General features: G+C 37.5%; 1 protein-coding gene across 1 annotated transcript; it reads right to left on the bottom strand.

Annotated features, from left to right (window-relative positions):
* Window positions 1-363: 363 nt before the first annotated feature.
* SELENOF (selenoprotein F) lies at window positions 364-24,939 on the bottom strand. Its single transcript, XM_038144077.1, has 5 exons — window positions 24,619-24,939; window positions 21,521-21,688; window positions 10,650-10,713; window positions 3,039-3,088; window positions 364-1,363 (listed from the first exon to the last, which is right to left on the bottom strand). The coding sequence occupies exons 1-5, from the start codon at window positions 24,781-24,783 to the stop codon at window positions 1,232-1,234; spliced, it is 579 nt and encodes a 192-aa protein (XP_038000005.1). The 5' UTR covers window positions 24,784-24,939; the 3' UTR covers window positions 364-1,231.
* Between the last annotated feature and the right edge of the window lie 222 nt (window positions 24,940-25,161).

Consider the following 25,161-nt stretch of genomic DNA (forward strand, 5'->3'; position numbering starts at 1 on the left):
GGAGCATATTCACAAGAATGAGAGTCAGCTGCACACAATCTCTATGAGTTTATAGGAATATTTTGGGAATAAAAACTCCAAATGCCTGAAGAATAACCATAGGGCATTACTTCTGATAGTTCAGTATGGTCTCAGTCCCAGATTTATTGTTCTCCTATGAATCTGATGATTTCTTCTCAAAAGCTGGGAATAAAGTCTGTAAATTATTGAGAAATTTTTGAGATATAAAATTATATATCAAGACAAAAACTGTGTACCACTTCAGGTCATAGCGTAACACCCATCCAACCAAAATCTGGTGAGCATGAAGTAATTACAGCGAACACTTATTTGCTAATTGGACTTAAAAAAAACCCACCCACATTATTCTTGATTACCATATTTATTGACTCTAAGTGGAAAAAACCCAACAAGTCTTAATGGATTTGACTCATTACCATACATACTGTCTATATTCCCTGTTCATATAAATTTCAACTGAGAAAGAAAAATACACATTTTAAAAGAACAGTTTCTAAATTAATTTCATAAACAACAAAATTCCAATAAACTTCTGAAAGTTGGAAGGAAAGCTTTTTCAAGAGTTATAGCTCATGTTTTCTGAAGCAAAACACTTGATGTAAAGCACACCTGACATCTGACTTCATACACCTCAGAGGTTTTCTATGTAGTCTTCACTAAAGTGTACTTAACAAATGTTTCACAGTATCAGAGCATGAGTTCCTCCATCAGCTTTCAAACCTGTGAATTAGGTACTCACTGTAAACAAGGCTTCTATAAAAGGACAGTTCAAATACAAATAAAAAAGGGCATTAGTAGCCAAGTTTCTTTGGGAGATAGATTGCATTTGGTTCTAACTTCCTTAAGAAAGAGCAGCAGACAGAAAGCATGGTAATAATTTCTCTTATTTGAAGCTCTTCAGTTTTAAGAGCATTTGTAAAAACAGACCTGATTATAACAAACTGAGATTTGCATAATTAACTTTGAAACAAAGCATTCTTAGTGATAAATGCATTAAGAGCTGAAATAATAATGTTAAGACAAGCTATTGTTTGTCAACTTGTCAGATATGTGTGCTGAAGCTTCCCTTCTAATTACAAGATGTAGTACAGCACAACAGATATTTTAAAATTAATAAAGATGCTGGAATGTTTCTTCAATTGTAGTGCACTTCATCTGAGAAGATTACCATGACAAAATATGAAAAGGAAAGAGGACAGAAAGCAATGATTTATAGACGTTCTAATTTTTCACTTAGAAATTCTTCCACACTATCTGTATTCCACTTGAGGATGCTCAGTTCTTCTGCAATGTTCCCACTGTCGTCCAGCAGCTTCAGTACAGGGTCAGAACCACGCACATACTGGGGGAAAGAAGAAAAGTCAGTTACCCTGGCTGGCAAATGTATTCTCCATACTCACACTGCCCCTGCTCTCTAGTGATTTAAATCAGTTCAGGCTTCTGACTTGCATTTAATGTCAGAGAGAGCAAAGTGGAGGAACAAGTCAAATGAAGGGGGGTGGAGGTGGGTGTCAGAAACCTCTCCTTGTTCTCCTTGGTGCACCACAGCAGTTAATGCCTGTGCAGAGGGACACGGCCATTGGCCTGGCTTTGAAGGAGGGTATTTACTCCAACTGTTTCAAGTTACCAAAGCTATACTTTTGATGATGAATGATTTTTCTTATATGATCAACAGCCTTTTTACCATTTTAGAAATTCTGCGTCACTTTAACAGGTCAAAGTTCTACTATTAATTTCTAATGTAATCACATTCTTTCTTGCTGTGTTGTATCTGTGCCTACTATGCTTTTTGCTAATAACATAATTCTTCAGCGCTTCTCAAACTCACTAAGTTCCAAATTAAGCAATGCAAATAAAAGCTTTTAACAGGATCAGAAAGCTCTGACCATTCAGGTTCATGGAAAGATTTCCCCAGGAGTTAGTGAGTTCCCCACTTTGCTCAGCTGAGCTAACCTAGTTGGTTTTACTTAATGAAGCTAGTGGCACCTCTATGGAGTTTTCCAAAAGTCCTGTGAAATAAACACATTCACTTGTGCATTTTTTTTCTGGTAATACTTGATACCAGTTGTAGTCTAGACTGCTTTATGTTCAATACATCTACAAAGTTAAAAAAAAAAGAAACAGACGTACAGAAGGAGAGAAAGCTTTTGAAAGAAACTGGAGGACACGGAGACATGAATGCGTGAGACAGACAGAGGAAATCTGTTTTACATAGAATCTGCTGCTGAGAGGACAAATCACTTATTGCAGCCATGCATAGCTATGAAGTGATTCCAGATGGTGCCATTTGGGCAACGGAGATGGCAGGCACAAGATGTGAGAATCAAGATGTGTATCTTTGAAGTAATTCACGCAGGATTTTAAGAGGAAGGTGAAGTCTTAGATTAGATCTTGAAACCAAAGAATTGTTGGAGCTTAAGGCAGTGCAGCTTATGCAACTTTACATATATGCAAGTCATAAGAAACACCGTTCAGTATATGTATTTTTATAAAGCTGGATGGCTGAAATATATAAAGAAAAACCAGCACAGTAGAACACAGCAAGGGAATTCTGAGAGGGAGAAGAAAAATCCAAAAATCACTGAATGTATGGAAATGGCATCTCCGTAAGAAAACTAGGGGAGAACAAAACAGGAGAAACCATAACAGAATAGCTTGAGTAAATTCAACATATCTATAAAGCAAGAACAGAATATAAACATTCCTCAGATCCTTTTCCCATCTGCTATAATAAAAATTTTTTCTTGGTTCAAAACCAACCAAACAACAATAAAATAAACCAGAACCTCACCACCACCAAAGAATTCGTACTTTTTATTATTTTTAATTAATTTACTGAGCAGTAAACAAATCAACATTACTAGCAGGAACTTGTAAAGATTCACACTGGCAACGCAAATATATGTCCTCTACTAAAAGCTTACTTGATCAGCAAATAGGGAACAATTCACAGGACTGTCTCCACCAAACACAGTTCTTCTTAACATAGCAAACAAAAAAGTTAGGCTACTACTTACCTTGATTTGCAACCCCCTGAAGAGTTTTGGCTTATCACTCCTGACGAAAGCTACAGTTTTGAGAAAAGAAAGGAAATTAAATTATTCTCTACTTGCATAAAGTAGATTTATGTCGAGTTACTATTCCCCATATTTTTTTAAATTATGCTTTAAAAGATATTTTAATGTTAAAATTGTACTACCCTCACAAAATTAATAATACTAAACTTATTCTGCCAAAGGAACACTTATTTTTGCTAGTAATCCAAAGAGGAATTCTGTCTGCTTGGATTTTCCTTGAACACTAGTGCAACAGTGTAAGGCAGTTTATCTGCATGCACAACTGACAGCCTTCAGCAGACTGGCCCATATGCTGCTGCTACGCCAACGTGAGGAAAAGCGTTGGAGCGATCAGAATCTGGCTGAGGATCAGCTCTGGGAGGGAGGCTGAATGTGACACCCATCTCATCAGCACACTCCCCACGCTGCAGCTCTGTGGGGGCCAGGGCACACAGGAAGCTGTGGGGAGAGCTGTTATTCTGGTGAACAAGACAGTCAATCTTGTCTTGCAGAGATCTCTGAGATTATGTGTTGAAAACCAGCAAGAAAACAAAGGTAGAAAACAGGAAGAGAAGCTCGTATTTCCTCTTGACCCTCCTGAAGGCAGTTGGCAGCAAGGCTCCATGGGCTGATATGGAGAGAAGGCAGGTCTGAGGTGGGCTGCTGCTGCACCACTCCTCACCTGTCAGCAGATATTAACAGCAGCACAGGCCCTGCATCCCTACAGCACAACCCAGGCCTTGCATTAACCTTAACTCCGAAAAGACAATATGAATTATTTCAGGAAAAAGTGTGAGCATAATCCCCCACTTCCTAGCACTTCACCCTAATGAATGACTTCTAGAAAGATTTGAAATTTATTTAGAAAATAACAGTTCTCATTCTTCCTTTTCACATGCTAAAAGCTGAATTTAGTATCTGTATTGAGATTAAGTGAATTCAGGATGCTCCTGTAGTATGTCAGTAGCATCTCCCCAAGGATGAACCCTGTCAGTACAGACTGACTCCTACAAGGGTGCCAGCTGCACGTTAAAGCTGCTTTTTCAAGGTTAGACAACAATGAATCTCTCACAAATTGCAGTGCATCCAGCTGGTGCATGGAGATGAGTGCAACCTCAGGACTAATATTTCATACTGCTTGACAAAGTGCAGTGCTTTCCTCAGTAATTGCAGAGATATCCCCTGGCATCTTTATACCTATCTTTACATTACTGCAGACAGTTACCTTAACACTTTCTCAGCATGGTTATACAGAGTGGCACTTACTTTCTTCCCTCTTTCACTGAGCTCCCAGTACAGATAAAAATCATATACACTGCTTGTTGCACCAACTACTACACAATATAAACAAGTTCAAAAAATACCAATGGCCCATGGAGCTGCCAGATGTACCAGGCCCCTGAAGAAAATGAGTTGTCTCATTCAAATTGTCTTTATTCCTTCTACAGACTATGCACTGATGTCATTGTAAGCTGTGTATAACAACTTCAAATAGCACAAAATAACCAGTACTTGCTCACATACTGCAGTTCGATTCTGATTTAAACTCAAAAATGTATTTTCAACTTCAACGTTTCCCATCCCTTGTGACTTGTTGTCTTGGTTGTCATCAAAAATAATGTGCAAAAAAGCTGCAAAGACATTTCTTATTATTTGTTAAGTCCACGGACTGTTGAAGTGTTTCTAGAGGAATTTTTCCACATTTTTCTTATATGTAAAGCTGAAACCAGTCTCTAGAGCTTTATATGAAAAGAAGGTTGTAATAAGCAGTCAGTACAGTGGGTGACTAATTGCAAAATGGTAAGAGAGCACAGTAAAATGGATAAAGTTTCTGAAGCAAATCTGAACTCTGGAACGTGATTGTAATAAAAGATTGCCTTTGGGAGGAACCTCAGGTTTCAGCACTTCAAGCTTGTAACAGGTGTGAGGATTTGTTACTTGAGTGATAGATGAAAGCTTATTTGGACACGAGAGGCTGTTCTCTGGCTGCAGTGTTGGACTGAACAAGCTCACATAAAGTAGAAACAGCATTAGGTGGAAGAAGAAAGTATTCTATAGGCAGCATTACATTCTGCCACATTAAAAGTAGCTATTACACACTTGTATCAATGTCAAATGTCTAAATCTTCTGAAAGCTGAAGCACTACAGAATGCTTTTCCTGAAATTTTAGACAGCTGGAACAAAATTAGTTTCTGTTATGGCATATTTATTTCTAATGCTGATCATAGTGACTTTCTGCTTCACTCACTTGAATTTGCAATGCAACAAAGAAAAACACTCAATGTACAAATAACTTAATTTGTATATTCTGAATTTTGGAAGCTAAAATGAGAAACTCAAATACTGACATGCATTAAAAACACAGATTATCTCATCAAATGCTTTTTTTTTCTCTTTCCACAAAATCAGTCCTTGAGTTGAATTAGCAGATGCAGCTACAGCAGCTACAGTGCACATTTAGGGACATATGACTGCTTGCTTATCATGGGATGTGGTGCATATGCTCCACCTTCACATTGCTCCAACAGTTTCCCCTCTATACCCTGACATCAACATTGCTTCTTATGGTTCTATCTCTAAATGGTACTTGCACACCATCTATACACCATTACTGAGTAGTTTGGTGTTTAATACTAAATCCTGTTCAAGCTATCTCCCCATTTGCTTCTCCCTGTAGCAGCTTTAGAAATCACACACCACAGAGAAACAAACCTTTCTCTAAGCTATCTGTGGATGAGCAGGAGAGGCATTTTCCACCGTGACTTCTGTAAGATGAAGCCTGAGCTGGGTGCCATGACACCACGTTCTGGTGAATTAAACCCCAGAGCAGAAGTCAGAGCTGTTCTCCAGACAGAGAGAGCTTTGCAGAACCTCTTCACCTTATGCTGTGGTAAATGATGAGCAGTACCAAAGCACTGCTGTTGGAAGGCACTCCTGAAGAGCAGACAGGACTGCCCCACAATCAACTACAGCTACAGGGTCAGAGAAGGATCAAGTGTGTAGGAGCATTTTAAAGCCTGGCCTCCACTGAACAGTGCTTTTAAAGACCTAAAAGCAGCCTTTACCTATGAACACAGCAGATTGGAGAACTCACTGCTATTGTTAGAATGTCCATTTGTTTTGATACAAAACGTAGAGGTGTAATAAGAAAGTCTGAAAACTAGTTTGTTGGAATTAAATCCCAGAGCCCTAAGTGGAGACTATAGGACTCTAAGAATCACTGTGGCCAAAAGGGCAAGCCTGTGTATTTGCACAGACCTGCACTATTCTCTGAGGTGCAGCAGGACACAGCATAAGAGAACTTCCTGACCCAAAATGGACATGAAACATCTCCCCAAGCAGAACAAACTGTTGTTCTGAGTTAACCTGAATAAACAGAAAGCAAGTGTAATGTTACTTCAGATAAGCTAAAGGGCAGTCTGCTTACTTGGCTGTGAATTATTAGACACCAGCCATTTGAAAGTAAGAAATTTTACTGGAGACATAAGTTAGTGCATAACGTTGCAAAATTTTACATAAAAAAGGCACAAAGGACTTGACCATACAGACTTGACAATTTTGTACCTGAAATGAACTTGAATTAAAAAACATTTTATGGAGGCATTGCCAATTATCAAGTGTTAAATCTGTGAAAATGAAAAGAAACCAAAGCAGAATGTAGAGTAAGAGAGGGACATTTTATGAAGACAGGAAATTCCAACATTTAATAATGCCACCAATAGTAGAGCATTGTTGAGACAATTGGCAGTACTTGCTAGAAATGTGAAGATGTAAATCACTGGGCAAGACAAAAGCATTAATGTCTTCCCTCAGACATTTGTTTTGGGGACAAATACATGCTCTGCAGTTCTGAAGGTGGTATAAGTCTCCTTCAAAAGTTACCATGAAAGCTGAGCAAAAAGACTGAACTACAGCACAAAACAAGCACTTACTTAAATTTTAATGACTAGAGCTCTGTACCTTTTGGGGACCTCAGTTTGAGATAAAAATTTAAATTTAAGAATTTATATGGCACATCAGTAACTACTAGTTGTAGTCTCTTAATCAAGTTACAATGCAGCTGTCCATGATTTTATAAAAAGCACCACATGCTTTCAGAAATGAATCCAAGACAGAGATCCAATCAAGCCTAAAGAAGAAACTTCAAAAAATCCCAGATATGGTACTTCGTATAAGCAGTTGGGCAAGAGACATTTGTAAATCTGAAGGGAATTACTGTTTTAATTTGTGTGTCATCTATTTGCAAAAGATTACGATAAAGCAATGCAAGTCTTCCACTACAATATCCATTTTTCTTAGCAAGAGTTTTAGTAATGCTTTTATCTGTACAAGATTTAGGGTTAGTAAAATTTTCTAACTTTCTTTTGTCAATACTTATGAATTGCAGATTAAAATAACTAGGAAATAAGTGATCTTACCTCATAAAATACAATCCCATAAGAAATTACATTTAAGTAGCTAAAAGAATTCCCTTAACACTTGGAGAAGTTGGGTGATACAATAGTGCTGACTGACTCTGAAGTCAGAGGATTTAATGTAGCTGCACTCAGCATGAGTGCAAGGATTAAGGACCTTGTTTCTAGAACAGATTTGCTGGGACTACGTCCATTTCTTACCTCACAAGGAGAGGTGAGAGTTATTTTATTGAAAAAAGAAAAAGAATGGAGAGAAATATGAAAGGAATGTTCAATGAAAAAACCCAGTCTAATTCAGTTTTTTAAACAAACTGGAGAGAATGTAGGAGTCTAAACACTGATCCCCTATCTCATGGTGAACAGAAAACAGCTGCCACTGAAAAGTCAACTTAAAAGAAATATGCAAGATTAATCACTGACCCAGCTAATTCATTATTCTGTTCCAGAGACTCAGCTTTATGGATGTCTGCCAAAACCTGTTGTTGTGTTACCTGGTATATTAAGATATTGCTTCATCTATGAATGTTGTCACTTAGATTTTTAATATTCTATTTGATGGAGTGCTTTTAAATGACAACTATTTAAGAACAGTTTTACACAGAACAATTTCAAAATATATATAATATAGGAATTAATTTTAGAGTACAGCATTTATAATAAAGCACTTTACTTTTAAGGGAAACTTATCAATAAGAATATTTCAGTACTGAATTTAAATGAGGCATACAGAAATATGGTCTGTTATCAGACTTATCACAAGAAACTGTATCTGAAAAACCTAAGAGACATGCTTGGCCACATTCACAAATGCCAAATTTAGTAGTTTGATGTGACACTACAAACAGTAACATCCAGTTCAAGACTGAGATAACTTGCTGAAGACCAGACTTATCCATCCTCTTGTTGAGGACTAGATTTTTATCATCACTTCTCACTCCTTTGCTTTCCTAGTACACACAAATATATTCCATATGTAATGATTCTCACATTTCAGGCACACAGGTGGACTGAGCAACTGTTTATAGCTAAAGATTATATAACCAGTAATTCTGAAAGAAACTTTGACAGAGAAGGACCGAGCAACCCACAGTTTCTTCCAACTGTGTAACTTTTACAAACCTTTATTAATTCAACTGATTTCAATCCGTAACTATTTTAATATGTGAATCTCATAATAAAATATCCAACCCCAACAAAAACCCAACAAAACAACACTGCTCATCCCTTAGCCAACTAAAACATAATCCAGATGTAGCCTGAGACATATTAAGTCTGTGGGACTAAGCCAAGTGACAAAACAATTTACACAGGTACTTAGAGGTCAAGACTTCACAGTTATTAATGTAAGAATACAGTAGTATTCTACATACACTAATCCATGTAATTCTAATATATACAAAGTCCTGCAATTAACAATGCCATTTTGTGTATATTCTGGGGAGAAAGAGCAAACACATCTAAACAAACTCTAACAAAACCCTCAAAGAAGCTATGGAAAAGGATTCAGTTATTTGTGATGAGACACCGTCAGTGACAGGCTAATGTCACTTCCATAGCAAATGTCCAAGTGAAAAGCTGAAATACACTTCTTGAATGTAAATGTCTTAAGATGGAGACATTAAACACTGTTTGTTTCTGTTAGAAGTTAAAATAAAGGAGAAAATCTGGGTATTCTGAGATTAATTATCTAAAGGATAAAATCTGGGTCAGAAGACAAATACCAGCTGAAAGAATATATTATACTGCTTTTAAAAATTTCTAAGTATGCTTCTAATACATATCCTATCTTCCAACCTCTTCTAATACCCTAGCTGTAAATTTGGTTTAAATTGTGTAGCTGCAGAAATTGGTGATGAAAACACAAAAAAGAAATTTAAGTGCACTACTCAGTCCTTTTTTAATTCTTACTGTACCAAATCAAAACCGGTGGTCAAAACAGAGATCCTTTTCAAAAAACAATTAAATGTATCCAGCCACTTTAAAAAGTAACCTATATGCTAAATGGAATGTAAGTATTTGAGGAGGTTTAGTTAACCAAGAATTGAAAGGGAAAAAACAACTAGTCACAATTTTCAAGTTTTTCCTTTTGCACCATTCCAAGTCTTTGGAACACATTTCAAAGTGTGCAGACAGCAGGAATTGAGGGCCATTCCCTTCAAGGACCTACACATGAAGATAACTGAGGACACAGTGCAGGCTGGAGCCAGGCTAACAGCTTAACCTTCTCCTTCAAACCTATGGCTCCAATGAGGACTTAACTGTTACAAATCCAGAACCATAAAGCAGCTGAGTGAGTGGGCAGCAACAGCAGAGAATGTTTTTATGTTTGCTGAATTTGAACGGTCATGGAGATAATACGGACTCCTGCGCGAACGAAGTTATCTCCTCATGCCCCTCAGTATGACAAGCCACTTAAAGAATTCTCATTTGGACATTTTATACTGTGGAAAAGAGAAAAGAGCTTTGCTCTAGCCTTGTCATTCAACTCAACTGTGTGGGCAGAGGTGGCAGGAAAGGATATAATGCAGTACAACTTATGTAAATTATACCTGTTTTAAAACCTTTTTTTTTCCCACTTTGTCAGCCAGGCTTCAAACAGGCAGGTATTAATACTTCCCACAGTAAATGGAGACATGCTGTTTGTGCAATTTTAAATTCTAAAGCTAGATTAGGACTTCTGTCCAACTATGTCCAAAGTACAGCATTAGGGAATATGTTATTAGGGTCCTCATTACAGGAAAAAACCCCAAAATAAACCATAGTACTGCTATCACCTAAGCTCTCTTCCCTAATTTATAAGAAAAGTCCAGTTTGAAATTTCTCAGATTCTTTTCCTGCAGTTTCCTCCCACCAGACACTGATGGTACTGACTTTCCTTTTGCTCTACTGTATTTCTTTCCTGTTAGTTGACTGTCATTATCCACTGATAAAACAATTATATGGCAGGATCTGTGAAAATAAAATCGTTCCATAAGTGCACAATATAATTTCATCTATCAGTTACTGGAGACCAGTTCTATGGGTTTCAGGTCAATGCAACTTTACTGATGTAATATACTGAATTTAGGACTACTTGTAATGTACTTAAAAGTACCTCCTGTCATTCTGCTGTGACAGTATTTCAGTATTTGAAGGAATACTAGTGGCTTTACTTACCCTGGACTTGAGGGAACCTTCCCAGTTTTCATCCACATACTTCTAGGACAGCTCCTGCATAAAGCTGTAATAATAAACAGAAGCTGTTAAAGACAAAAGTAATCTAAATTACTAGTTTATTTATAGTGTGTTATCTGTTGAACTATTTCTCTCTGAGGTGACAATATGCTACTCTGTTGATGCTAATTACAAGTAAGATCCTAGACAGAATCACAGTTCCAGACCTGTCTCTGATTATGCAACAACTGACCGTTCACTCAGGATACAGGATAATTTTCATTCATTATACTAAAAATGTAAAAACAAAAACAAAAAGAAAAAGATAATTTGAGATATACTGTTGATGTAAGCAAAGTTTCATTTAAAAAGAAGCAACTGGACAAGTTACAACAGGAATTATGGGTAAGTATTAGGAAAACTATTCCTTCCTTCCCAAAGATACTAACACAATCTCATTAAATGAAATTTTAGTTTTCACTTTAAACCTAACTTGGACAGTGAAATACTTATGATAAAGATAAGGCAGTAATTTTAAATTTCCTGTTTAGGCTACTGGTTGATTTTAGTTCATTGTGTTTACAGAAAGAGGACAGATCATATTAACAGGCCTCAGGTGAAGTAATATGTACAGGCTGGGCTAACTTTGATACTTGCACTTAGATGTCAATCACTTCTGTCTGCTATGGAAGATACTCAGATTCAGTCTCCTTAAAATATAAGTTAAATTTTATATAATATCTATAAAAACTGTTCACCCAATTGTCTTGCATACTGTCTTATTTTTAGACTATTTTGTGATTCTTTTTGCAACATGCAAATGATTCTATAGTTTGGTGAATCTTAAATAAATTGACAACATACTTTCCAGCTACTAAAATAGAACCTCATACTCCAAAGTAAGGCATTTTAATATTTCTAAGCCTTAAACCCCACTGTTATAGATCAGCAGACAGAATGAGTTTAATTTAAAAATTTTTAATTTAGTTAATTACCTTTCATAGACAAAACCTCTGCTTTCATGCTCTTTTAGACAGTGTTTTCATAACAAACGTGCAAGTCTGAGTACAGAAAATATAACCTTACTGAAATTACATAAATTCATGTTTCACTTAAAATATGAACTGTGAATGCAAGTAATTAAAACTAACCTTCATGAACCCCCTCTGAAAAAGCAAACCACACATGATATAACAGAAATTCCCAGGACAATTTTATTAACATTCCACCACCTATCGCATGGAGGCATTATAGACAGCCAAAAATACATGTTCATTTCTGAATATTCAAATTCTGATTCAGGGCCAACTCAGTATTTGCTTAAATACTATGAATTAGAACATAACAAATACTCTAATCATTTGCAGGGAAATTGCAACTTCTCTCTTGGTGTGAACTAATCAATAACCATTACTTCCATGGGAACCTGGAAAGAGAATGTTAGACTGCATTATCTGTTCAGAACAGCATCTCAGAAATTTGCCTAGCTACAGATACATTTTCAACTAAATATTGTATTTAAGATAAAACCCTAAGATTTGACTGTTAAAACCCAGAAATACCATGAAACAATACTCAAGAGATCATCAATACTAGACTTTTTAAAAACTTTTTCACCACCCAACTCAAGGTTTTAATTAAAAAAGGCAGTGATAAACAGCTCAGATACTAGCTTGCATAATTAAAATTTCTCTGGATATAAAACATGAAGTAATTACAAAGATGGAGAAACATAGCACAGGGCTCATAAACTTCACTTACCTTGTCTCTCTTAAAAAAAAAAAATCAACAATTCTATCAGATTTAGATATTCCTTTGCATACTCACAAATCCACTGAACATTTCTGATTTCTCTGATACTCACAGCTATCTGCATTCTTCTATCAAGAAGTCAGTATAAAGAAGTAGACAAAGGAATAAATAACCTTCTATCTAATTAATTAACAATTTTATGTAAGTCTATCACAAGCTAAGTACACTCAAATTTAGGACAACAGTAAATGAACATTTTTGAATTCTTATTACTGCAAATTATTCTTAGTCTTTTTCCTTCCACACATGAATTTTTATGGAACAAAATCACTGCAGAAATCTAAAATATGTAAGACATTTTGTAATACCCCACTACTCACAGTTTGTAACTCCTGGCCAATATCTTATAGAAATTTAACAAAGAAAACAGCTCAATCATTGATGTCTAAATTTTGAGCTTGTAATTCTGCCATAATTGAAACCCAAATGTTCTCAGACAAAAAGGTTTAGATTCATGCTGGGAATAACAGCTGCTTTCTCGATGGCTAGACCAGAATAAAAAGAAGACTCAACTGGCTTCATTTATAACTCTAAACAAAGGTGTCTTTTGCAAAAAACCCAGGTTTATTTGCATCACTTGGCCCACCACAAAAGCCTAGTTGTTAATATCTACCATCTCATTGTGTCCAGAGCAGATGTTCTCCAAATTTCCTTGTGAAGGCAGTCACTGTGTTCAAGTATTAATAAGAATGACATGTATCACATGGAGGCACACAAACATCTTGAGTCAGTTCACTACACAATGCTTAACTCATGAGTTAGCTCATTTTAAAGTAATGCTTCACTTGTTTTAGTGCTCATGAAAGTGAATTTAGTACTAGAAGCAATGAAATAAAGACATTCTAAACTACTACTGGTGTCCATGTTAAAATCCAAAACAAGTGCTGATTCATGTCTGCATCTATAAAAAGAACGTAGCTTCTTTTACAACATTCTAATAGCACGTTTTCTAAAGTTACTGTGACAATATTTGAACTTTTTCCTCATCTTTTCCAAAGTATCGGCTTGAGTTCAGTTTATTTCAAAAATTTTTGGAGAGCACCTGAAACTCTTGTAACAGTCCATACTGATGCAATCAGGATGGCTCTTCACAAATGAAAAGAGACAAACCACATTATTGGTTATGTCTGCTTTAATTATGAAGGAGAGTGCTAATTATAGCAGAATAACACATTTTTTGCATAAGGATTGTGCAAGTTAAAAATATGCATTGTAAAAATAAGGAACTTTAACTTATATGAAAGAAAACTTTTCACCTGCTATTAGGAAGAGAATTGAAGCAATTTCTGCAAGACACAATTCCAGCAGTGCTTCATTTATACATTGATATGGTATTGTTATCACAGTTAGTCATGGTGAAGACTCCAGAAGAAAAGTGACATTCCTGCTACATAACCATTAATGTTTACAAACAGGAATTCAGACCAAACTAAACTGCAAAAAGTGGTATTGAACAGAGATTACTCCTTGATTGTAATAAAATTCTGTTAGATCAAAGGTGACAAAAAAATTAAATAAAATACAGCAATTTACACCTAATTTTATTTCTATGACATTGATATTTTGCACACTGCTTTCTTCTAATTATTAATTTGAGGTGACCTGCCTGACACAGGTTACAAAGTGTCATTCAGGCTGGATTTGTACAGCTGTGTGTAATCAGCTGACAATACTAGCATGTCTTAAAACATGAAATGAAACAGGCTGTCAAGGTGGAGCCACAAAAGGGGTAACAGCTACTTTATGGTACCTGGATTCTCTCCAATATGTGCATACTGTCCTCCCTTAATATCAAACAGTTTCCAAAATATAGTTAAGTTCTGAGAATGAGCAGAAAAGCAAACTTATGACTAGAGCTAAACCTCTAGAATTTTCACTTGCCTCAAGTACAAAGATTTACTTGCCACTAAATCTTTAGTAACAACTCTCTTCCCAATGTAAACACTGTTTGTATGAAATTCACTGCAATTCTAATTTCATATTATGATATAAGCAGGTCTGCAGAAGACAGCTCCTCATCTCCTATTGACTTAAAAAAATTCAGGAAAAATATTGATGTTGCTATTCTTAATGGCCAAAATTCCTTAGTATATGCAAAATGGTACTGCTGAAAAATAGGGTAAATTATCTCTTATGAAAGCATGCAACTTAATTTTTACTGTGTTCCATCCACAAACATACAGAAAGCAAACCAGGTTAATTAATATTTGTTCTTCCTAGAAATTTACAACAAAAATTATTTTAATGAAACTTTCTTTTGATTTTTTACTAAACTTTTATAACTAGCAGCTCATTAGTGACTTTTACTAGAAAACTAGTCTTCTAAACTAGAAACCTTCAAAAGAACATACATTGAGATACAAACTATAAAATATTTTCTATGGGAAAGAATGCACTTATATGGACAGCTCAAGATTTTCAAAATCCCTCTTGTCTTTCCTTTTCCTGGAGGCAGAACATGAGTAAGAATCTGTGGGTTAACAGGGAGCAGTCAGAAAGCCTCACTGCCAGGAACATTATGAATTACTGCTCTATAATACAGCAAGCCAAGAAAGTCATTGCTACACACTCACATCATTCTGAACTGATGTCATCAGTAAATTTAGCAACAAAGCAACTTCTACCACTGACAGCTCATTATCCTGTGAAGGAAGATGCCTAACTCTAAATAAGAGAGTGGAAACAGAGTCTAACAGTCAAAAACAAGTTATGTGAATCAGTGCTACTCCTGTGATTAGTGATATGTATTACAGGCAAATTGTTCTGAACAAAGCTGAGCAGAATCTAAGCTCTCATTTATTTGTGGGGAAGGAAATTCCGACTGAGTGTAAGGGTGAAAAAAAGTCACAATGATGGTGTTTAAGCACTGAGGAATTTACTAAGGAAGACTGTATAATCTGCATTCTTGGAGATCCTCAGAACTTTCAATTCTGCTTTGAGGAGAAGACTCAAAAGAGACTTTTTATTCTACACACAATATAGTGTATTACTATTCCATTCTTCAGCATAAATGGAAATGTGTCATCCACCACTACTTTTGGTGGTAAATGATACCCTCCTTGCAGGATTCTATAAACATTTTTGCTGTTTAAATCCAGTAACCACTGAAAAAATTCCAAACCAGCTTCTGCTCCTGGCAGCCTGTTTTTATTAACTTTGGTCTCTGCAATGTTTGGTGTAAGTTCATGTGAGCAAGAGATCTGGCACAAGGGTAAGAGAGAAAATGGAGAAGCTGAGCAAGCACCAACTTTAGACCTCTGGAGCTGTGGCTTGGATTAGGCGGTGTGAATAGCCAGTTTGAGTGGAATAGAGAAGGGCTGCAGAAAAAGGGCTCCTACGTACAGGCTCTCACTTAGACCTAGTCAGAATAATGCAAGCCAAAGAGTACAGACAGGAAGTTAACAGGTCAGGTTTCAACTCTGGACTATACCCTCTGATTCTGTCTAAGCACCTACTTACCTCTAGAAGTAGAACCCCTGAACATCTCTTTTATTCTCTGCACTTTTGTTAATAAACAAAGCATCTTAGAGATGAAAAGAAAACACTGAGAACAACTTTCATGAGATATTTATTTGACCTAGTGCATTTCACTAATTTTGAGACTTTTACTTTTTTTTAATTTTCTTCAACAAATATAGAGTCAAATGCCAGTACTTTATCTAGATGAAGGTCAGCCTTAATTAACTAAAGCTATTTCATTGACCAGCACAGATGGACATCAACAACTGAAACTCACATTTAGCAAATTCACATTTATAGTGTCCCTAACCATTTTTTTTCTACTGGTAAGATCAGATAGAGCTGTTCCATGGGTAAGGCTTACCCTATTACAGAGAGATAATGTATTTTATCTTAGTTTACCTGACAGAGATGAACATTTGGTGAATCTGAACCAAACAAAAGGCAGTAAATTTCTGTCTTAGGCATTGACAACTTAGCTGCACTTTCCTTATCTAGGACTACTTGTCAACATTAATTTTCATTGCCAGTAACATCATGTACAGAGGGAAGGAAAAGAGCGTACATGGTGAAGTTCTTGAGAAGGACATCCATTGCAGCACACTTTTAATACAAGGAATGGTTGTGAATAATATTTTGAAGCAACAGTACTGGTAAGAGACTTTCTCAATTAGAGAGAACAGTGTCATCTCAGATCCCCTCACCTCCCTATCAATATAGCCTATAAAATCATTCCTGTATGAACTGTATGGGACACGTAGTTAACAGCAAACTTTGAAAGGAGATCATACGACATACTAGCCTTAATTACAAAGTTCTAATTATTTACTTGAATGTTAAATAAAATACCCTGTCATTGGATCACACCACTGTTGAAGTCACACTTGCTAGAAAACCAATGATTTTGAACCATTTTTGTGTTACATGTTAGAAGGAAGTTACAGTTAGGTAAAAACAAAATTTGATTTTTTACAAAGTATCGAAGAGACTTTACAGGACACATCAAAAGACAGAAAAAGATGTGTGTTTTGAGAAACAGCTAGAAGAAGTAAACTAAAATTCTAATTAATTTCTGTAAGTATTAATATGACTTACACTTACTTTACATCTCTAAAATGTCAATGAATTCTAAGTAGTTCTCTGTTTTTAACCACTGAGTTGAAAAACAGAAGTTCCAATGAGAGAAGACCTATTCATGTTAAGAGCCTCGGCAGAACAAGAAAGTAGTCAACAGCAATTTGAGTGTAACACTCTAATTAGTGTAATGAAAAGAAAAAAAAAAACAAACCTCAAAAATAAATGTAAATTGGGTCACACAGGCGTAACCAGAAGCATTAAAAGCACTTCAAGTTATTCTACTTCCAGCAATTATTGTGAGTTTTATTAACTATTTTTTGAGTTTTAAAAAGTAAGTCTGAACAAGAATGCCACCTTATTCCTCCTTATAATTCATGAGAGCACATTTAAGAATTCTGCACATGTAAAAGGGTGGAGTTTTAAGAAAGCTTTCAATTTGTTTTGTTGTTTTTTTTTAATAGAAGAAGCATCTAGTCATTACACCTGGTGTCATGTTTTTTAAGTCACCAAACACTTTAACATTGCAATATGGCAAACACTTCACAGTAGAAATTAAAAATGCTGAGGTTCAACACATATTAGTGAGCAAAAAATATTTTTCAAAGCTCCATTTAGATATATTGATAACTTTTATGGGTTGTAGAAATCCTGCACAGTGCGACTATAAAATATATTGCAAATTTTATCACAGAGTTGATTTTTAAAATCAATTTGGATTTTGACACACATATATTATTGAGATAAATCTAAGATTATAATAAACAATTAATGGAATATGCTTACAGCTATGTCTGAAATGATCACACAGCCTGTGTGAAGCTGCAGATGGAGTGCAGCTATTTTCAGCTACTGCAAAATATGGACAATCTCTCCTGCTACTACAATTTCACGCACAGTTAGCTTCACCTCCATTTCATCCTTCTCTGTTTTACACACCAGCAGTACTCTGCATCTGACAGACTGAGCCTTAAAACTTGCAGCTGTCTAAAGCAATACTGTTTAAGCTGGCTTCTGAATTAGTGTCAGACTGCATACATAATCTCTAGAGGAGGAGAAAATAACCAAAACAATTTTCATTTTACCCACAGTCCAATTATGAAGTAATTAAAATATTTCACTGGACAGGTGTCAGCAGAAGTTCAGAGCAAGACAAATTTTGTGCAACAAGAATATCTCACAGCTATTTTCCACAATGTCAATTCACAAACTACTGGACCAATAACAAGAGCAGGATTAATAAATACACTTCTTTCAAGGCTATGAAACAGTTCAAATCTGTAAACATCTCATTTGAGGCTGCACTGATATTATGCAGCATGAAATAATTTTAGGCCTGAGATTATTTTACAGACCATTTGTGAAAAGCAGCAATTTATGTAAAAATTCTCAGATAGATGTGCTATTACCTTTAATTTTAAATTCTCATTTAAAACTCAGGAATATGTTATGCAAGAAACTAACTCTCGCTTTGCCTATTTCTGATATTTGCCACATGACTGCAAAGGCAGTAAAATTAAAATCCTGAAGCACGTCCTGGAACTCCAGTAGCTGCCAAGGCTGTTTGTAGCACAGCCAGCCACGGTGCTGTGCCACCTCCCGGGAAGCAGCAGCTGCTCGGGTGAGGAGCGAGCTGTGTCCCACACTGGGACTGTGGCTCAGAGGGGCGATTCCTGCACTTGGAGGATGCTCCAGCACAAAGTCACAGCTTCAGCAAAATCCAGAGCAGCCCTGCCCTGAACTCAGCAGCATGCCAGGCTGCTAATCAGAAAGTCAAACATCTTACACTGAGATGCAGGTTTTCAGAGTAAGATGAAAAATTCTACAAGCAGGAGGGTAGGAAAAAAAAGCCTTTACGAACTTTCAATATTCATTCACTCTTTACTATCAAATTTTCATTAGAAAGAAGATTTCTGTGGTAACTGGGAAAAAAAAACATGGAAAAGGAAAAACTATAGCAAAAGGCAGCATTCAGTTTTCATATTCTGCACATGAAAATTCTTGTTCAGCAAGAAGCTACTAAAAATTATATTGTTAACTTTTATGTAACAGTAAAATCTCAAGCTCAATTACAGACATCTGTTACAACCAGCACTATATTGAAACACAAGTCAATTCAAAATGTGATGATTCTGAATACAATCTGTTAAGATAATATTAACAGTCTCCAAACACTAATTTTCCATTGGCTAGTCTTCAAGAGAAATTACTGAGTATGAGTTTAAAAAAAAAAGTAAAACCTCCAAACAATCACCAAATCTGAAATATACATATCTAAACAGTAGTACCAGTATAAAAATTTCCACTTTCTGAAACAGCATTCATAAGAAAATTAGAAATGATGCTATGATAAATCATAATGTTAGAACAATCCAATATTTCCATTCATGCACAGAATATGGAAAGCCTGCATTCAAACTCAGATACAAAAATGTATGGAAATACTATCCTAATCACTCCCATACTTCAAGCTGACGCTTACCATATTAGCTCCAAATCTCAAATATCATTTGTATTACATTTCTTCAGAAATATCACAGAAATAAGGAATGATAAAGCAAAAATCAAAATCTACATTGTTCACATTTACTACAAAGCCCAACCCCAAGAAAATGAAACCGGGTAAAACACAAATAGATTAAAAAGCCAACAACTTATAAGATACAATTTCTTGCTTCCTGTGATATACAAGGAAATCTGCTCCACTATGAAGGAATTTGTCAAATACCCTCGAGACCCTGTCCAGCTCTGTGCTATTTATTTTACTTTATTGATCATGACTAAAATAAAAAAAAAAAGTTTTCAGACTAATAATATTTACAATGTGAAGTCCTGACCACAAAATGGCATTTGCTTATCCTTGCACAGAAAGTGTTAATTATCCACACAATAAAATCTAGGTCTGATTCAGGAAATTAAGAAGACTCTCTATTAATTTAATTTCTGTTATTTGATGCAAATTCTATTAATACAATGTTCACAGTACAAACTAACTTACATCCTTAAGTATGTTATTGATAAACTAAGACATTTTTCTCAGAAGTTACATTGACAGAAAAGCAACATAGTTCCTCTAGCTTATTTTCCTACCAAATGACAACAGAAATTGTCCTGTTCCATAAGTTCTTGTGCTGCATGTTGTGCACAGAGGCAAAACTCTTAAGATTATTACCTGAGCAAATATAAGCATCCTCTCTTTACATGAGGACACGAAGCCTCACTGCTGCTGCCAGCACAACTGTTACTGAGCATGCTGGAGACCCTTTCTATTCTGCCACTCCCTGCTAGTACCTTTTCTTAGACTTCATTCTGAAACTTCAGGTTTTGTGTTTGCATATGTATAGATATGCACATACTTATATATATGTATACACATGTAAAAGAACTGGAGCTTTCCCCAGAGACAAACTTTCCTTTATAAGGTTCATACATCTAGCAATGAAAAAGCCTTACATATCAAGTCCCATAAGGATTGTATTGAAATATTACTTTGTTAATGCATAAAATTTACAACTTAAAGTCTGTCAATATTAGGAAGCTACTAATTAAACTATGAATTCTCTGCCAATCTCAAACATATGCTTCTTGATACTTAATATATTGTACCTAACACTGTAATCAGTGGTTTTATTAAAAATTAAAGGCAGACTTTCTTTTTTAAATATTAGGCTGAATTTAATTGACAGGAAAAACCTGCTAGATTTGCTCATTAATTTCATTATGTCAGTTATTTCACTATCTCCTAGCCATTAAAATAATTTCAGCACCTCTCATCCTTGAAACCTCTACTTTCTTGATGATTAATTTGTCTTCACTACATTCTAGAACACTCTTAAACTACCACATATTAGAAAACATGTATTCTTTTCAAGAACTCTTAAAAATTCTTCATTGATAACATACCATAAGGAACACAGATATTTATTTACAACAGATAAAGGAAAAGTTTTGCCTTAAACTGATCAAAGCCCAGCATGAGATCTTAGAGAGATCATTCCCAAAATATCCAGCTGTCCTGCTGCAGGATGGAATTGAGCAGTCCTGCTTCTATCAGGTTTGTGCCACGCCAGGAACTGACCTGGAGGCTGCAGCAGCCCTTTGTAGCCTGCGACTGAACTCATCTATCTCGGCCATTGTGCTATGGGTCAGTGACCAAGCAGGAGCTGCCACCAAGCACCACTCTCCATGTCCTCTTCTGCCCTCTTCCAATGCCATGTATCTTCCTTTTAAAAGAAGCTGGATATAGTTCCCAAATTTGGTCATGTCACGCCATATGACCATGTCTGGCAGCACCAGAAAGGGCTGCAAAGAACCCGAGATTCCCCTGTTGGTACAGGGACATTATTTCACACCAGCATGGCAAGTCTGCAAATCCAGACCCTGTACGTGTATATTGGGCTAGGAATAACTGCTGCATTTTCCTCTTGAAATGATAACCCAGGTTCTCATGGTTTTTTTTAAATGCAAAGTTTCATAAATATGAAAATTGATGTTAAATCATTCCACAAGGGATTTGGTTCAAAACTCACCTTTCTAGTTTCCAGCTGAGCTTCTTCTTGGCAGCACTCCCTGCAGAACGGATCCAGCTGATTCAGATTGAACTGCCCAAGAAGGTTGCAAGAACTGCACAGCAAGTTACTGGAGAAACCCAGCTCTCTGCAAGCTTCTGATGACAACTGTGCTCCATAAACACTTACCTGAAAGTCAATACAATGTCACACTTAGTATTAATTTCTTTAAAAGATGGTTTTAAATGCTGTAATGATTAGAAAGAATGAGTTAGTCTCTTGTGACTGTTTTACAGCAATGCCTAAATGGTCAGCCCAAGGGTTCAAAACACCACCCTATTGAGAAAGAGGCTCCTAACCTACCAGGGAATTCCACACACTCATCATATCTACATTTCAAGGTATCAGACCTTGCCAAAATACACTTCTGATAGCTCTACTGCTTTCCTACTGCTAACTTCAAGTTAAGAAGGAAACCCAAAGGTAATGAATCAGCTGAAATGCACATGGTTACAGCTTTCCAAAGCCTCCTCTTCAAAAAGAATTTCAGAGAGTTTCAGATCACTGAAAACACTCATGGAAAGTAATGCAACAGCTAAGCTCAGGAAAAACACAACCAGGAAGTGATAAAATTCACTAAAGTGCTCAACAAGACATACAGGTAGGATTTTAATTTCATGTTTGCATTGATGTTACAGGAAAATTACACATACTATTAAGTGGAAGTGCAGATAAAAACCTGCTATTCTGATTTATCAGCTTTACAAAGCTTGCTTTACAACAGGCCATTCAATTACGTGGCTTCTACGTAAAACACCAGTTCTGCTTTTTATGGGCAGCAATAATAATGCAACCAATCACAACACTTAAATGATATTTGGGTTTTGTTGTCATAGAATCACTAAGGTTGGAAAAGACCTCTAAGATCATCACCGAGCCCAGTCATTAACCCAGCACTACAGTGTTCAGCCCCAGACCCTGGCCCCAGTGCCACATCCATGTGCCTTTTGAATGCTCCCAGGGATGGTGATTCCACCCCTTCCCTGGGCAGCCCATTCCAGTGCCTGACCACCTTTTCAGTGACAAAATTATTCCTAATATCCTATCTAAACCTCCCCTTGTGCAAGCTGAAGCCATCTTCTCTCACTTGCTACCTGGGAGAAGAGGCCAACCCCCATGTGGCTACACTCGCAGGTGGTTGTAGAGACTGATAAGTTCCCCCTGAACGTCCTTTTCTCCTGGATGAGCTCCCCCAGCTGCTCCTCACAGAACCTGTGCTCCAGACCCTTCCCCAGCTCCCCTGACCTTCTCTGGGCTCAATCCAGCCCCTCAATGTCTTTCTTGTAGCAAATTCACATTCCCACTTTTCTACACATAGATTCCCTCACACCTTGGCTTAAAACCTTCCCTTCCAGCTGCCTGCTTTGGAGGGGAAAAACTGAGAGAGGAAATTAAGAATGGAGAGATAGAAGATGGCTCTCCCAGATGCTTTTCAGTCTGGGTAAAACACCCCAAGCAAAACCTGCTACACCCAAAGCACTCAGCAGTGTGCTCAGAGCTGAGTGACAGGGCACCAGCAAACTCAACTGGATGGTAACAGGCCAAGACCCAGAAGAGCCATGCTGGGCCAAACAGAGAAGTACAGAAGGAAAACTAAGTTTGTCATTCAGCAAAACAGATACTCCTCACATTCACACGCCATCTAATCCATGCAGCACATCCAAGTTAGATAGAGACAAAACCCATTTCCTCTGCTGAAATGGCCAACCTGCAGCTGAAGGAAAGACATGTCACGTTTGTGACAGATAGAAAACATTATGGACTGAGGATTGGTAGAAAATATAATAGGTGCCTCATTATTCTCTGTATCTGCTAAAAAGTAAGAGTTAAAGCATAAACAGAGAAGTATAATACACAATAAAGCTATTCTGAAATCACTGTTCTATCAGGCAGAAAGATATTTTTCTGCTTCCTACAGGGCACTCAGGCAAGCAAAACTGGAACCTGTTCTACTGGAATAATTTAGCCTTTTATAGGATTTTTACTAAAGTATTTAGTTTTCAAAGTAGTATTTACTTTCTTCAAGTATTTATCTTTTCTGAGGAATACTGGCAATAAGAAACACAACAGTGACACAGTAGTATAAAAAGCCCCCAAGGAGCATTCCAAACTCTGCTGGAGCTACATTTTAATTATGGCTCATGTATTAATGATGGTAGTAACTAAAACCATCTTCTTGCACCTTGCTGCTTGCTCTCCACCCCTTTGATGCTTTACTGCCATGTTTTCACTTCACTGTCACTGCTGCATCTGCTGCCCTCGGGGCAGTACCAGGGCTGCCGGCATTGTCACTTGGCTTCCAGCAGCCTCTCTCCTGACACCTTCGCCCAGCAGACCCCTAAACAATCCATGAACGCAAGGCCAATGCTCTCCTGAGAATTCTTTTTGGGGTTATGTGTGTGTGAGAAAGAACCAACCAAAACACTAACAGTGTATGAAAGCAAGGAAAGGGTCCACTACATGATAATTCCTCACTCAAGCAGTTTTGGTTACATATCAAGCTCAAAACACCTTAATAAAAGTACAGAGAGGTAAAAGGAAAAATAAAGAGAAGAAAGTCTCAATCCCTAATATTTTTACTCAATTTTCAGTATCTTAACTATCATATTTTCCTGAAAAAATAAATCACTAATCATAATACATCTCTCTGGGACTGGAAAAAATCCCTCACACTCCAGAAAGCAAATTCCCATCAGAACAAGGTAAATTCAGACACTTAGCAAGAGATGCGCTTCATTCCATCAGCGTTTTCTCCTTCAAAGCTTTGCCTCCAAATACAGGCTACACTGTTGTTTTGTTTTCACACCAAATAATTTACTGTATTTAAAAAAAAGGCAGCACCAATACAAACTGTTTTAGGAAGAAGGCAGAAGTAGAGACCAATCTCCGACATGGAAAGCAAAAGAGGCGGCCACGGCCGCAGGAGCGGGAGGAAACGCCCGCGCCTCCCGCCCCGGGACACGTCTTACGCCGCCTTCCCCGCCCTCACACCCGCTCCCTCTGTCAGGAGCTGCAGCCGCGCTCAGCCCCGAGCGCGAACGCGCCGGATCGGCTCTCACCGCCTGCAACCCCAGGAGCCAGCAGAGCCAGCGCCGCCCCAGCGCCCCCAGCTCGGCCGCCGCCGCCATCTTGGTGCCGGAGCGCCCGTGCCAGCAAAGCCGCGGGCCGCGGAAGGACCTCACCCGTGGCGGGTGACCGACGCAGCGCCTGATGCGGGAGAGCATAGACTTGCTCCCAGCCCCCGGCACTGCAAGCAGAAACTGCTAACCCAGAATATATTCTGGAATTCTAGAGCAAAGACATTTTAGTCTGTTCAGAGCAGTGCTTCGCAGCGGGGCTGCAGGAACTGCCGTTCCCCAACGCTGGTCCGGCATTGCGGAAACAACCCCGAATAAAGCCCTTTCCCCTTTCTCGGAAACTGCCAACCGGCACATCGGCCCCCAGCCCGGTGACTGACAGCCGGTCCGACCAATAGTATTGTGCTTTCCCCACGGGCGGGGAGGGCTGTGCCCAATGAGGATAGGCGGACGGGCGGGACTTCAAGCGGCGCCTTCCAATCAGGAAGGGACGCATGTAGGCGGGACATGGCCCCGCTCCGGCGG

This window comes from Motacilla alba, chromosome 8 (assembly GCF_015832195.1).
Source record: "Motacilla alba alba isolate MOTALB_02 chromosome 8, Motacilla_alba_V1.0_pri, whole genome shotgun sequence".
Classification (NCBI taxonomy): domain Eukaryota; kingdom Metazoa; phylum Chordata; class Aves; order Passeriformes; family Motacillidae; genus Motacilla; species Motacilla alba.